At 58.2% G+C, this 15,449-nt stretch overlaps 2 protein-coding genes across 2 annotated transcripts in view; both read right to left on the bottom strand.

Moving 5' to 3' along the window:
• The window catches only part of LOC138366873 (uncharacterized), a 729-nt gene extending 110 nt beyond the window's left edge, over positions 1-619 (bottom strand). The window contains exon 1 of the mRNA XM_069328165.1: positions 1-619. This exon is cut by the window's left edge and continues 110 nt beyond it. Within this exon, the coding sequence (XP_069184266.1) occupies positions 1-619 (619 nt within the window).
• A 6,140-nt stretch (positions 620-6,759) lies between these two features.
• LOC138366872 (protein SON-like) lies at positions 6,760-7,308 on the bottom strand. Its single transcript, XM_069328164.1, has one exon. The coding sequence runs from the start codon at positions 7,306-7,308 to the stop codon at positions 6,760-6,762; it is 549 nt and encodes a 182-aa protein (XP_069184265.1).
• Positions 7,309-15,449: the final 8,141 nt, after the last annotated feature.

Here is a 15,449-nt window from a genome sequence, read left to right as displayed (position 1 = left end):
GGCTGGGCGGTGCTTGGGACCGAGGGCGGGCTGGGCGGTGCTCGGGGCCGAGGGCGGGCTGGGCGGTGCTTGGGGCCGAGGGCGGGCTGGGCGGTGCTTGGGACCGAGGGCGGGCTGGGCGGTGCTCGGGGCCGAGGGCGGGCTGGGCGGTGCTTGGGGCCGAGGGCGGGCTGGGCGGTGCTTGGGACCGAGGGCGGGCTGGGCGGTGCTTGGGGCCGAGGGCGGGCTGGGCGGTGCTTGGGGCCGAGGGCGGGCTGGGCGGTGCTTGGGACCGAGGGCGGGCTGGGCGGTGCTCGGGGCCCGAGGGCGGGCTGGGCGGTGCTTGGGGCCGAGGGCGGGCTGGGCGGTGCTTGGGGCCGAGGGCGGGCTGGGCGGTGCTTGGGACCGAGGGCGGGCTGGGCGGTGCTCGGGGCCCGAGGGCGGGCTGGGCGGTGCTTGGGGCCGAGGGCGGGCTGGGCGGTGCTTGGGGCCGAGGGCGGGCTGGGCGGTGCTTGGGGCCGAGGGCGGCCTTGTTGAAGCAATAACTCAGCGGCCGAATCTCGACCGGAGTGTGACAGGAATTCAAATCGGCGAGTGTCGCTTGCCTCTCCTCCTGTGAGTGGTGGGTTGTGCACCCCATACTCCTCCTGTGTGGTGGGTTGTGCACCCCATACTCCTCCTGTGTGGTGGGTTGTGCACCCCATACTCCTCCTGTGTGGTGGTTTGTGCACCCCATACTCCTCCTGTGTGGTGGGTTGTGCACCCCATACTCCTCCTGTGTGGTGGGTTGTGCACCCCATACTCCTCCTGTGTGGTGGTTTGTGCACCCCATACTCCTCCTGAGTGGTGGGTTGTGCACCCCATACTCCTCCTGTGTGGTGGTTTGTGCACCCCATACTCCTCCTGTGTGGTGGGTTGTGCACCCCATACTCCTCCTGTGTGGTGGTTTGTGCACCCCATACTCCTCCTGTGTGGTGGGTTGTGCACCCCATACTCCTCCTGTGTGGTGGGTTGTGCACCCCATACTCCTCCTGTGTGGTGGGATGTGCACCCCATACTCCTCCTGTGTGGTGGGTTGTGCACCCCATACTCATCCTGTGTGGTGGGTTGTGTACCCCATACTCCTCCTGTGTGGTGGGTTGTGCACCCCATACTCCTCCTGTGTGGTGGGTTGTGCACCCCATACTCCTCCTGTGTGGTGGGTTGTGCACGCCATACTCCTCCTGTGTGGTGGTTTGTGCACCCCATACTCATCCTGTGTGGTGGGTTGTGCACCCCATACTCCTCCTGTGAGTGGTGGTTTGTGCACCCCATACTCATCCTGTGAGTGGTGGTTTATTATGCACCCCATACTCATCCTGTGAGTGGTAGTTTATTATGCACCCCATACTCATCCTGTGAGTGGTAGTTTATTATGCACCCCATACTCATCCTGTGAACGTGTTGTGCACCTGGGAAATGTGAAGACATAAAGAGTCCTTGTTAGCATGAAGTCTTGCGAGGAGACAACCATGGCTCCACGCTCAGACCTGACCCTGTGAGCGTTGCCTCAAGTTGTTACTTGTTCATTGAGCTACAACTCCAAGGGCCGTCCCTGGCTTGTACCTCGGCCGGTCTGCCAGCCGTGCTCTCGTTCTTCCCACAACGTCCAAAATTCACCGTCCTAACCTAACCAGACACGCATGAACCTATGACCCCTAACCTAACCAGACCTAACTCCTAAGGTTAGGCCTCCCACCAGGCTCCCGGGTGCTACAGCGGCACTCTGGGTGCTACAGCGGCACTCTGGGTGCTACAGCGGCACTCTGGGTGCTACAGCGGCACTCTGGGTGCTACAGCGGCACTCTGGGTGCTACAGCGGCACTCTGGGTGCTACCGCGGCACTCTGGGTGTTACAGCGGCACTCTGGGTGCTACAGCAGCACTCTGGGTGCTACAGCGGCACTCTGGGTGCTACAGTAGCACTCTGGGTGCTACAGCGGCACTCTGGGTGCTACAGCGGCACTCTGGGTGCTACAGCGGCACTCTGGGTGCTACAGCGGCACCCTGGGTGCTACAGCGGCACTCTGGGTGCTACAGCGGCACTCTGGGTGCTACAGCGGCACTCTGGGTGCTACAGCGGCACTCTGGGTGCTACAGCGGCACTCTGGGTGCTACAGCGGCACTCTGGGTGCTACAGCGGCACTCTGGGTGCTACAGCGGCACTCTGGGTGCTACAGTGGCACTCTGGGTGCTACAGCGGCACTCTGGGTGCTACAGCAGCACTCTGGGTGCTACAGTGGCACTCTGGGTGCTACAGCGGCACTCTGGGAGCTACAGCGGCACTCTGGGTGCTACAGCGGCACTCTGGGTGCTACAGCAGCACTCTGGGTGCTACAGTGGCACTCTGGGTGCTACAGCGGCACTCTGGGTGCTACAGCGGCACTCTGGGTGCTACAGCGGCACTCTGGGTGCTACAGCGGCACTCTGGGTGCTACAGCGGCACTCTGGGTGCTACAGCGGCACTCTGGGTGCTACAGCGGCACTCTGGGTGCTACAGCGGCACTCTGGGTGCTACCGCGGCACTCTGGGTGTTACAGCGGCACTCTGGGTGCTACAGCAGCACTCTGGGTGCTACAGCGGCACTCTGGGTGCTACAGTAGCACTCTGGGTGCTACAGCGGCACTCTGGGTGCTACAGCGGCACTCTGGGTGCTACAGCGGCACTCTGGGTGCTACAGCGGCACCCTGGGTGCTACAGCGGCACTCTGGGTGCTACAGCGGCACTCTGGGTGCTACAGCGGCACTCTGGGTGCTACAGCGGCACTCTGGGTGCTACAGCGGCACTCTGGGTGCTACAGCGGCACTCTGGGTGCTACAGCGGCACTCTGGGTGCTACAGCGGCACTCTGGGTGCTACAGCGGCACTCTGGGTGCTACAGCGGCACTCTGGGTGCTACAGTGGCACTCTGGGTGCTACAGCGGCACTCTGGGTGCTACAGCAGCACTCTGGGTGCTACAGTGGCACTCTGGGTGCTACAGCGGCACTCTGGGAGCTACAGCGGCACTCTGGGTGCTACAGCGGCACTCTGGGTGCTACAGCAGCACTCTGGGTGCTACAGTGGCACTCTGGGTGCTACAGCGGCACTCTGGGTGCTACAGCGGCACTCTGGGTGCTACAGCGGCACTCTGGGTGCTACAGCGGCACTCTGGGTGCTACAGCGGCACTCTGGGTGCTACAGCGGCACTCTGGGTGCTACAGCGGCACTCTGGGTGCTACAGCGGCACTCTGGGTGCTACAGCAGCACTCTGGGTGCTACAGTGGCACTCTGGGTGCTACAGCGGCACTCTGGGTGCTACAGCGGCACTCTGGGTGCTACAGCAGCACTCTGGGTGCTACAGTGGCACTCTGGGTGCTACAGCGGCACTCTGGGTGCTACAGCGGCACTCTGGGTGCTACAGCGGCACTCTGGGAGCTACAGCGGCACTCTGGGTGCTACAGCGGCACTCTGGGTGCTACAGCAGCACTCTGGGTGCTACAGTGGCACTCTGGGTGCTACAGCGTCACTCTGGGTGCTACAGCGGCACTCTGGGTGCTACAGCGGCACTCTGGGTACTACAGCGGCACTCTGGGTGCTACAGCGGCACTCTGGGTGCTACAGCGGCACTCTGGGTGCTACAGCGTCACTCTGGGTGCTACAGCGGCACTCTGGGTGCTACAGCGGCACTCTGGGTGCTACAGCGGCACTCTGGGTGCTACAGCGGCACTCTGGGTGCTACAGCGGCACTCTGGGTGCTACAGCGGCACTCTGGGTGCTACAGCGGCACTCTGGGTGTGACATGCTCTGCCTCAGCTTAGCGCACCTTTGCGCCGTTACATCCTCACAAATCGTTTGGGCTTGAAGTTTCTTTGACTTGTGGCAACTTACAGTGTTTGAATCATAAAAGTTTTGATTGGAGGGTGATCCTGTAGCCTCTCCACCGCCATGCAGCAGGTGGAGAGGGGGCGGCGACCTGCTGCATGGGTAACAGCTTCTGCTTCATATCGACCGACCCTGGCTCTGTGCCCTGGAGAAGACACTCCGTACTTGATTTATTTTGAAGGTAGGTTATGTGAGGTACGGTGACGGCAACCTGAGGCCTTCTGTAACCTGTCCTCCTGCAACCTGTCCTCCTGCAGCCTGTCCTCCTGCAACCTGGACTCCTGTAACCTGTCCTCCTGCAACCTGTTCTCCTGCAACCTGGACTCCTGCAACCTGTCCTCCTGTCCTCCTGCAGCCTGTCCTCCTGCAGCCTGTCCTCCTGCAACCTGTCCTCCTGCAACCTGTCCTCCTGCAGCCTGTCCTCCTGCAACCTGTCCTCCTGCAGCCTGTCCTCCTGCAGCCTGTCCTCCTGTAACCTGTCCTGCAACCTGTCCTCCTGTCCTCCTGCAGCCTGTCCTCCTGCAGCCTGTCCTCCTGCAACCTGTCCTCCTGCAACCTGTCCTCCTGCAACCTGTCCTCCTGCAGCCTGTCCTCCTGCAGCCTGTCCTCCTGCAACCTGTCCTCCTGCAACCTGTCCTCCTGCAACCTGTCCTCCTGCAGCCTGTCCTCCTGCAACCTGTCCTCCTGCAACCTGTCCTCCTGCAACCTGTCCTCCTACAACCTGTCCTCCTACAACCTGTCCTTCTACAACCTGTCCTCCTGCAACCTGTCCTCCTACAACCTGTCCTCCTACAACCTGTCCTCCTACAACCTGTCCTTCTACAACCTGTCCTCCTGCAACCTGTCCTCCTACAACCTGCCTTCCTGCAACCTGTCCTCCTACAACCTGTCCTCCTACAACCTGTCCTCCTACAACCTGTCCTCCTACAACCTGTCCTCCTACAACCTGTCCTCCTACAACCTGTCCTTCTACAACCTGTCGCTTTTCGCTCGTATGCGTTACGTAAGGCCAAAAATGGTCGTACTAGAAAATGGAAGCTGCTGGCGCAAGTGACATACTGTTCCGTTTTCTGTTTTGGGTCCTCTGGCAGGTTAGGAGAGGACACTTTACATAGACCGTTTTCTGGACGTTGGGAGACCTTAGGGGGACGGTCTGCACGACCGGTGTTGAGAGGACAGCTGCGGCTGGCGGACAGCTGCGGCTGGCGGACAGCTGTGTGCTGCAGCCTCCTCCTCCAGCCGTCCGCTCGCAATATTGATCCCAGAGGTCATTATATCTCCTAAGATGTATATTGTTACTCGAACGGGTACCCGGATAGTCCCTTGCTCCCAGCCACCCACTCTCCTCTCTCAAGCCCTCCTCCCCCCCCCCTCCCTAATCTTCTTTACCCCCCTTTCTCTCTCTCTCTCTGTCTGTCTCCCTCTCTCTCTCTCTCTCTCTCTCTCTCTCTCTCTCTCTCTCTCTCTCTCTCTCTCTCTCTCTCTCTCTCTCTCTCTCTCTCTCTCTCTCTCTCTCTCTCTCTCTCTCTCTGTCTCTCTCTCTCTCTCCAATCTTTTCCCTGCTACTGACCGTTCATCTCTCACACCCCCCTTCACCACTCCCCCATTTCTCCCCCCTTCCCGGTCCGGCCTCTGTCCCCCGGCAGACAGATATTTCCATTTAATACTTCATCACTTTCGACTGTAGGTGTGGAGGCCGGGGCAGCGCCCCAGGTCCACCAGGTCCACCAGGTCCACCAGGTCCACCGGGTCCACCAGGTCCACCAGGTCCACCAGGTCCACCGGGTCCACCAGGTCCACCAGGTCCACCAGGTCCACCAGGTCCACCGGGTCCACCAGGTCCACCAGGTCCACCGGGTCCACCAGGTCCACCAGGTCCACCGGGTCCACCAGGTCCACCAGGTCCACCAGGTCCACCAGGTCCACCAGGTCCACCGGGTCCATCAGGTCCACCAGGTCCACCAGGTCCACCAGGTCCACCGGGTCCACCAGGTCCACCAGGTCCACCAGGTCCACCAGGTCCACCGGGTCCACCAGGTCCACCAGGTCCACCGGGTCCACCAGGTCCACCGGGTGCACCAGGTCCACCAGGTCCACCAGGTCCACCGGGTCCACCAGGTCCACCAGGTCCACCAGGTCCACCGGGTCCACCAGGTCCACCAGGTCCACCAGGTCCACCAGGTCCACCAGGTCCACCGGGTCCACCAGGTCCACCGGGTCCACCAGGTCCACCAGGTCCACCAGGTCCACCAGGTCCACCAGGTCCACCAGGTCCACCAGGTCCACCGGGTCCACCAGGTCCACCAGGTCCACCGGGTCCACCAGGTCCACCAGGTCCACCAGGTCCACCGGGTCCACCAGGTCCACCGGGTCCACCAGGCCCACCGGGTCCACCAGGTCCACCAGGTCCACCGGGTCCATCAGGTCCACCGGGTCCACCAGGTCCACCGGGTCCACCGGGTCCACCAGGTCCACCGGGTCCACCAGGTCCACCAGGTCCACCAGGTCCACCGGGTCCACCAGGCCACCAGGGCATCAGGGAAGCTACACCGGGGGACGAAGCCCTCCCCAGCGGCTCCCCCGAGGAGGGTAATATGAGCGCTCCTGCTGGCAAGGTAGCCGACAGGAAGCTCTGAATGTGTTCCGCCGTGAGATACTTTCCCTCCGGTGTGGTGCTGAATGCCGGGGTCTGCTGAGTCGCCTCCCCGCTGCCCGTCAGCCACGCAGGGGGGGGGGGGAGCGAGGCAGGGAGAGAGGCAGTAGGTGATGCCAGCATTTACATGCGGTGTGGGGGGATGAGGTTTGCATGTGTGCATGTTGAAGGAATTCATTTTGTGTCTGGGTGTCCCATCCTCTAATATTCTGGTCGCGAACTGTGGCACTAACACGTGGTGTTACTGGTGATGACTCTGTAGGGCATCACCCCGCTGGTGATGACTCTGTAGGGCATCACCCTGCTGGTGATGACTCTGTAGGGCATCACCCCGCTGGTGATGACTCTGTAGGGCATCACCCCGCTGGTGATGACTCTGTAGGGCATCACCCTGCTGGTGATGACTCTGTAGGGCATCACCCCGCTGGTGATGACTCTGTAGGGCATCACCCCGCTGGTGATGACTCTGTACGGCATCACCCCGCTGGTGATGACTCTGTAGGGCATCACCCCGCTGGTGATGACTCTGTAGGGCATCACCCCGCTGGTGATGACTCTGTAGGGCATCACCCCGCTGGTGACGACTCTGTAGGGCATCACCCCGCTGGTGATGACTCTGTAGGGCATCACCCCGCTGGTGATGACTCTGTAGGGCATCACCCCGCTGGTGATGACTCTGTACGGCATCACCCCGCTGGTGACGACTCTGTAGGGCATCACCCCGCTGGTGATGACTCTGTAGGGCATCACCCCGCTGGTGACGACTCTGTAGGGCATCACCCCGCTGGTGATGACTCTGGGGGCTCAACTCCAGCCCAGTGTGGTAATGATACAATATCTTTTCCTTGCGACCTTTTACAGAGGAGGACTTAAGTCTCCAAGTTTCAGGTCCAATGACGATGACAACACACCCTGAGAGAACTCCTAGACGGCTCAAGTTAATTAAGAATGCACTTGCTGTAAAACTTCTAAGAAGCTTTGGCCGGTAAGAGTGAGGGAGAGATCCTGCCTTGTCTCCTACCCTGCCTCCTGGGATGGTCTCCCACCCTGCCTCCTGGGATGGTCTCCTACCCTGCCTCCTGGGATGGTCTCCCACCCTGCCTCCTGGGATGGTCTCCCATCCTGCCTCCTGGGATGGTCTCCTACCCTGCCTCCTGGGATGGTCTCCCACCCTGCCTCCTGGGATGGTCTCCCACCCTGCCTCCTGGGATGGTCTCCCACCCTGCCTCCTGGGATGGTCTCCCACCCTGCCTCCTGGGATGGTCTCCCACCCTGCCTCCTGGGATGGTCTCCTACCCTGCCTCCTGGGATGGTCTCCCACCCTGCCTCCTGGGATGGTCTCCCACCCTGCCTCCTGGGATGGTCTCCTACCCTGCCTCCTGGGATGGTCTCCCACCCTGCCTCCTGGGATGGTCTCCTACCCTGCCTCCTGGGATGGTCTCCCACCCTGCCTCCTGGGATGGTCTCCTACCCTGCCTCCTGGGATGGTCTCCTACCCTGCCTCCTGGGATGGTCTCCCACCCTGCCTCCTGGGATGGTCTCCCACCCTGCCTCCTGGGATGGTCTCCCACCCTGCCTCCTGGGATGGTCTCCTACCCTGCCTCCTGGGATGGTCTCCCACCCTGCCTCCTGGGATGGTCTCCCACCCTGCCTCCTGGGATGGTCTCCTACCCTGCCTCCTGGGATGGTCTCCCACCCTGCCTCCTGGGATGGTCTCCTACCCTGCCTCCTGGGATGGTCTCCTACCCTGCCTCCTGGGATGGTCTCCCACCCTGCCTCCTGGGATGGTCTCCCACCCTGCCTCCTGGGATGGTCTCCCACCCTGCCTCCTGGGATGGTCTCCCACCCTGCCTCCTGGAATGGTCTCCCACCCTGCCTCCTGGGATGGTCTCCTACCCTGCCTCCTGGGATGGTCTCCTACCCTGCCTCCTGGGATGGTCTCCCACCCTGCCTCCTGGGATGGTCTCCCACCCTGCCTCCTGGGATGGTCTCCCACCCTGCCTCCTGGGATGGTCTCCTACCCTGCCTCCGGGGATGGTCTCCTACCCGCCTCCGGGGATGGTCTCCTACCCTGCCTCCTGGGATGGTCTCCTACCCTGCCTCCTGGGATGGTCTCCTACCCTGCCTCCTGGGATGGTCTCCCACCCTGCCTCCTGGGATGGTCTCCTACCCTGCCTCCTGGGATGGTCTCCCACCCTGCCTCCTGGGATGGTCTCCTACCTTGCCTCCTGGGATGGTGTCCCACCATCTTCACTACATACTATCACCATCGCTCTGTCTCCATTACCCGGGGTAGCCGCTTCCATTTTCTAGTACGACAATTTCTGGCCGTAAATAACGCCCTGGAGGGAAAAGCGAGGTTCTTCGTAAGCGGAGGGTTGGTGAGGCAGCTCTTGGTCTCTTGGTCTGCCACAACACCCAGAATGAGGGGTACTAACACGAGCGAACCCAAGCCACCCTCCTAACCCCAGCCTGTTCTTTTGATAAAAACGTAAATAATGACATCGACATAGAGGCATATAATAGAACTCTTTAGGACTTGAAAATTTATAGTAAAATAGTTAAATATTTGTATTAATATGCAAATGCCTATTCACTATGCCTACAAGAGGTCTGAAATTACTTTTGTAAATCTTTTTTTCTGTAAATATGAATTTCTGTCTGAAGTAGGAGGTCAGACAGTTAGGGCTGGCTTCACGAAACTTTGCAGGGTGACTGGTCTGTGCCCTGGGACGGTCATGGGCGAGTGCTGACAACTCTACACCATCGACTGGCAAAAAGGTGTTTGGAAGGTCGTTATATATATAGAGCTCCCAGACACACACGTCAGTTATTTCATCCAGTCCTTGAACATGTTGGCATCGCACCGAGTGCATAATGTGTGTGTTGCAGTCCTTTATGTTGACAAGTGTTCCAGGAACACAAGTCTGGAGCCGCTAGTTCTTGACGAGTTTCCAGGAACACAAGTCTGGAGCCGCTAGTTCTTGACGAGTTTCCAGGAACACAAGTCTGGAGCCGCTAGTTCTTGACGAGTTTCCAGGGACACTAGTCTGGAGCCGCTAGTTATTGACGAGTTTCCAGAGACACTAGTCTGGAGCCACTAGTTCTTGACGAGTTTCCAGGGACACTAGTCTGGAGCCGCTAGTTCTTGACGAGTTTCCAGAGACACTAGTCTGGAGCCGCTAGTTCTTGACGAGTTTCCAGGGACACTAGTCTGGAGCCGCTAGTTTTTGACGAGTTTCCAGGGACACTAGTCTGGAGCCGCTAGTTCTTGACGAGTTTCCAGGGACACAAGTCTGGGGCCGCTAGTTCTTGACGAGTTTCCAGAGACACTAGTCTGGAGCCGCTAGTTCTTGACGAGTTTCCAGGGACACAAGTCTGGGGCCGCTAGTTCTTGACGAGTTTCCAGAGACACTAGTCTGGAGCCGCTAGTTCTTGACAAGTGTTCCAGGGACACTAGTCTGGAGCCACTAGTTCTTGACGAGTTTCCAGGGACACTAGTCTGGAGCCGCTAGTTCTTGACGAGTTTCCAGGGACACTAGTCTGGAGCCGCTAGTTATTGACAAGTGTTCCAGGGACACTACTCTGGAGCCGCTAGTTCTTGACGAGTTTCCAGGGACACTAGTCTGGAGCCGCTAGTTCTTGACGAGTTTCCAGGGACACTAGTCTGGAGCCGCTAGTTCTTGACGAGTTTCCAGGGACACTAGTCTGGAGCCGCTAGTTCTTGACGAGTTTCCAGAGACACTAGTCTGGAGCCGCTAGTTCTTGACGAGTTTCCAGGGACACTAGTCTGGAGCCGCTAGTTCTTGACGAGTTTCCAGGGACACTAGTCTGGAGCCGCTAGTTCTTGACGAGTTTCCAGGGACACTAGTCTGGAGCCGCTAGTTCTTGACGAGTTTCCAGGGACACTAGTCTGGAGCCGCTAGTTCTTGACGAGTTTCCAGGGACACTAGTCTGGAGCCGCTAGTTCTTGACGAGTTTCCAGAGACACTAGTCTGGAGCCGCTAGTTCCTGACGAGTTTCCAGGGACACTAGTCTGGAGCCGCTAGTTCCTGACGAGTTTCCAGGGACACAGGTCTGGAGCCGCTACTTCAAGACCAGCCTGGGAGGGTGAGAGGCTGGCTCACTGGAGACAATTTGTTCCTTTATCCAAGTGTTTGTAACTCTGGCCGACGCCTCCGGCTTCCCCTGATGGATTATGTCGTCTGGTTCCAGTAACCCTTGGGCGGGCCGGATGGTCCTTATGGGTGGGCCGGATGGTCCTTATGGGCGGGCAGGATGGTCCTTATGGGCGGGCCGGATGGTCCTTATGGGCAGGCCGGATGGTCCTTATGGGCGGGCCGGATGGTCCTTATGGGTGGGCCGGATGGTCCTTATGGGCGGGCCGGATGGTCCTTATGGGTGGGCCGGATGGTCCTTATGGGCGGGCCGGATGGTCCTTATGGGCAGGCCGGATGGTCCTTATGGGCGGGCCGGATGGTCCTTATGGGTGGGCCGGATGGTCCTTATGGGTGGGCCGGATGGTCCTTATGGGTGGGCCGGATGGTCCTTATGGGCGGGCCGGATGGTCCTTTTGGGCGGGCCGCATGGTCCTTATGGGTGGGTCGGATGGTCCTTATGGGCGAGCCGGATGGTCCTTATGGGCGGGCCGGATGGTCCTTATGAGCGGGCCGGATGGTCCTTATGGGCGGGCCGGATGGTCCTTATGGGCGGGCCGGATGGTCCTTATGGGCGGGCCGGATGGTCCTTATGGGCGGGCCGGATGGTCCTTATGGGCGGGCCGGATGGTCCTTATGAGCGGGCCGGATGGTCCTTATGGGCGGGCCGGATGGTCCTTATGGGCGAGCCGGATGGTCCTTATGGGCGAGCCGGATGGTCCTTATGGGCGGGCCGGATGGTCCTTATGGGGGTGCCAGATGGTCCTTATGGGCGGGCCGGATGGTCCTTATGAGCGGGCCGGATGGTCCTTATGGGCGGGCCGGATGGTCCTTATGGGCGAGCCGGATGGCCCTTATGGGCGAGCCGGATGGTCCTTATGGGCGGGCCGGATGGTCCTTATGGGGGTGCCAGATGGTCATTATGGGCGGGCCGGATGGTCCTTATGGGGGTGCCAGATGGTCCTTATGGGTGGGCCGGATGGTCCTTATGGGTGGGCCGGATGGTCCTTATGGGCGGGCCGGATGGTCCTTATGAGCGGGCCGGATGGTCCTTATGGGCGGGCCGGATGGTCCTTATGGGCGAGCCGGATGGTCCTTATGGGCGAGCCGGATGGTCCTTATGGGCGGGCCGGATGGTCCTTATGGGGGTGCCAGATGGTCCTTATGGGCAAGCCGGATGGTCCTTATGGGCGTGCCGGATCTTCCTTATGGGCGGGCCGGATGGTCCTTATGGGCGGGCCGGATGGTCCTTATGGGCGGGCCGGATGGTCCTTATGGGCGGGCCGGATGGTCCTTATGGGCGGGCCGGATGCTTCTTATGGGCGGGCCAAATGCTCCTTATGGGCGGACCGGATGCTCCTTATGGGGGGGCCGGATGCTCCTTATGGGCGGGCCGGATGCTCCTTATGGGCGGGCCGGATGCTCCTTATGGACGGGCCAGATGCTCCTTATGGGCGGGCCGAATGCTCCTTATGGGATGACCGGATGCTCATTATTGGCGGGCCGGATGCTCCTTATGGGCGGGCCGGATGCTCATCTGGTACTATCTCACACCCTTTAGAGTCCATGCTCCACCCACTATCTCACCCCTTCAGAGGCCATGCTCCAGCCACTATCTCACCCCTTCAGAGGCCATGCTCCAGCTACTATCTCACACTCTTCAGAGTCCATGCTCCAGCCACTATCTCACCCCTTTCAGAGGCCATGCTCCAGCTACTATCTCACACTCTTCAGAGGCCATGCTCCAGCCACTATCTCACCCCTTTCAGAGGCCATGCTCCAGCTACTATCTCGCCCACTTCAGAGGCCATGCTCCAGCCACTATCTCACCCCTTCAGAGTCCATGCTCCAGCCACTATCTCACCCCTTTCAGAGTCCATGCTCCAGCTACTATCTCACCCCTTTCAGAGTCCATGCTCCAGCCACTATCTCACCCCTTTCAGAGGCCATGCTCCAGCCACTATCTCACCCCTTTCAGAGGCCATGCTCCAGCTACTATCTCACACTCTTCAGAGGCCATGCTCCAGCTACTATCTCACACTCTTCAGAGGCCATGCTCCAGCTACTATCTCACACTCTTCAGAGGCCATGCTCCAGCTACTATCTCACACTCTTCAGAGGCCATGCTCCAGCTACTATCTCACACTCTTCAGAGGCCATGCTCTAGCTACTATCTCACACTCTTCAGAGGCCATGCTCCAGCTTCTATCTCACACTCTTCAGAGTCCATGCTCCAGCCACTATCTCACCCCCTTCAGAGGCCATGCTCCAGCTACTATCTCACACACTTCAGAGGCCATGCTGCAGCCACTATCTCACACTCTTCAGAGTCCATGCTCCAGCTACTATCTCACCCACTTCAGAGGCCATGCTCCAGCTACTATCTCACACTCTTCAGAGGCCATGCTCCAGCCACTATCTCACCCCCTTCAGAGGCCATGCTCCAGCCACTATCTGACACACTTCAGAGGTCATGCTCCAGCCACTATCTCACCCCCTTCAGAGGCCATGCTCCAGCCACTATCTGACACACTTCAGAGGCCATGCTCCAGCCACTATCTGACACACTTCAGAGGTCATGCTCCAGCTACTATCTGACACACTTCAGAGGCCATGCTCCAGCTACTATCTGACACACTTCAGAGGCCATGCTCCAGCTACTATCTGACACACTTCAGAGGTCATGCTCCAGCTACTATCTGACACACTTCAGAGACCATGCTCCAGCTACTATCTGACACACTTCAGAGACCATGCTCCAGCTACTATCTGACACACTTCAGAGGCCATGCTCCAGCTACTATCTGACACACTTCAGAGGCCATGCTCCAGCCACTATCTCACCCCCTTCAGAGGCCATGCTCCAGCCACTATCTGACACACTTCAGAGGCCATGCTCCAGCCACTATCTCACCCCCTTCAGAGGCCATGCTCCAGCCACTATCTGACACAATTCAGAGGCCATGCTCCAGCCACTATCTGACACAATTCAGAGGCCATGCTCCAGCCACTATCTGACACAATTCAGAGGCCATGCTCCAGCTACTATCTGACACACTTCAGAGGCCATGCTCCACACAGAGAGGGGGGGGAGGTAAAAAACGACATTGAAGGCTAAAATAAAAAAGTCTGGTATCACTGCTTCCCCCGCACTGCAAAAATGATCATCTGCAAATGGGCTTTCATTTCGCGCAATATCGGAACCTGAGGATGCTATATTGGGAGTCACGGATCCCCGATAACGTACTCCCTCCAACTGTCACTCTCGCCTCGTTTCCGATATGTAGAACGGGAGGGGGGGGGAGGGGCTGTATGGTGGAGGGAAGGGGGGGAGGGGGGAGAGGCTGTTCAGTGGAGGGAAGAGGAGGGGTAGGGGTTGTATGGTGGAGGAGAGGGGAGGGGGAGGTTTATCCCCTTTCCCCAGGAGAGGGGATAAACCAGGATAAACAGGTTTATCCCTGCCCAAAAGAAAAAAATGAGAAGCAAAAGAGGAATGTGTGGTTTAATTGGGCATGTATGAAAGTAAAGGAGCTGAACAAAAGGGCATGGAGGAACTTCTGAAACAACAGAACACTAGAAAGCAGAGAGAGATACCAGGGAACCAGGAATGAGTATGTTAGTGTGAGAAGAAAAGCTGAGAAAAAGTATGAAAATGATATAGCAAACAAAGCCAAGACCGAACCAAAGCTACTCCACAGTCACATCAGGAGGAAAACAACAGTGAAAGAACAGGTAATAAAACTTAGAACAGTCGAGGACAGGTACACAGAGAATGACAGAGAGGTGTGTGAAGAACTCAACAAGAAATTCCAGGTCTTCACAGTAGAACGAGATGAAGTCCTTGAGCTAGGAGAGGTGGCAGTAAACCAGGCGACCTTGGAAGAGTTCGAAATTACAAGAGATGAGGTCAAGAGACACCTGTTGGATCTGGACGTGAGAAAAGCTGTTGGGCCGGACGGGATCTCACCATGGGTACAAAAAGAGTGTTCAGAAGAACTTTGCTTGCCACTCTCCATAGTGTATAGTAGGTGACTGGAGACGGGAGACCTACCAGAAATATGGAAGACGGCGAATGTGGTCCCAATATACAAAAAGGGTGACAGACAAGAGGCACTGAATTACAGGCCAGTGTCCTTTACTTGTATTCCATGCAAGGTGATGGAGAAGATTGTGAGAAAAAACCTAGTACCACATCTGGAGAGAAGAGACTTCGTGACAAATCGCCAACATGGGTTCAGGGAGGGTAAATCTTGCCTTACTGGCTAAATAGAATTCTACGACCAGGTGACAAAGATTAAGCAAGAAAAAGAAGGCTAGGCGGACTGTATCTTTCTGGACTGTCGGAAATCCTTTGACACAGTACCACATAAGAGGCTGGTACATATGCTGGAGAGACAGGCAGGTGTAGCTGGTAAGGTGCTCCAGTGGATAAGGGAGTACCCAAGCAATAGGAAGTAGAGAGTTACAGTGAAGGGTGAGACCTCAGATTGGCGCGAAGTCACCAGTGGAGTCCCACAAGGCTCTGTACTCGGACCTATCCTGTTTCTGATATACGTAAATGATCTCCCGGAGGGTATAAACTCATTCCTCTCAATGTTTGCTGACGACGCCAAAATTATGAGAAGGATTAAGGTAGAGAAGGGACAGCATGAGGCTGTCTTTTTTTTCAAGAAGACCTGGATAAACTGAAGGACTGCTCCAACAAATGGTTGTTAGAGTTTAACCCAAGCAAATGTAATGTAATGAAGATAGGTGTAGGGA

The sequence above is a fragment of the Procambarus clarkii genome, chromosome 20, assembly GCF_040958095.1.
Source record: "Procambarus clarkii isolate CNS0578487 chromosome 20, FALCON_Pclarkii_2.0, whole genome shotgun sequence".
Classification (NCBI taxonomy): Eukaryota; Metazoa; Arthropoda; class Malacostraca; order Decapoda; family Cambaridae; genus Procambarus; species Procambarus clarkii.
The sequence above is the reverse complement of the archived record's forward strand: the minus strand, read 5'-3'. Positions and strand labels throughout refer to the sequence as shown.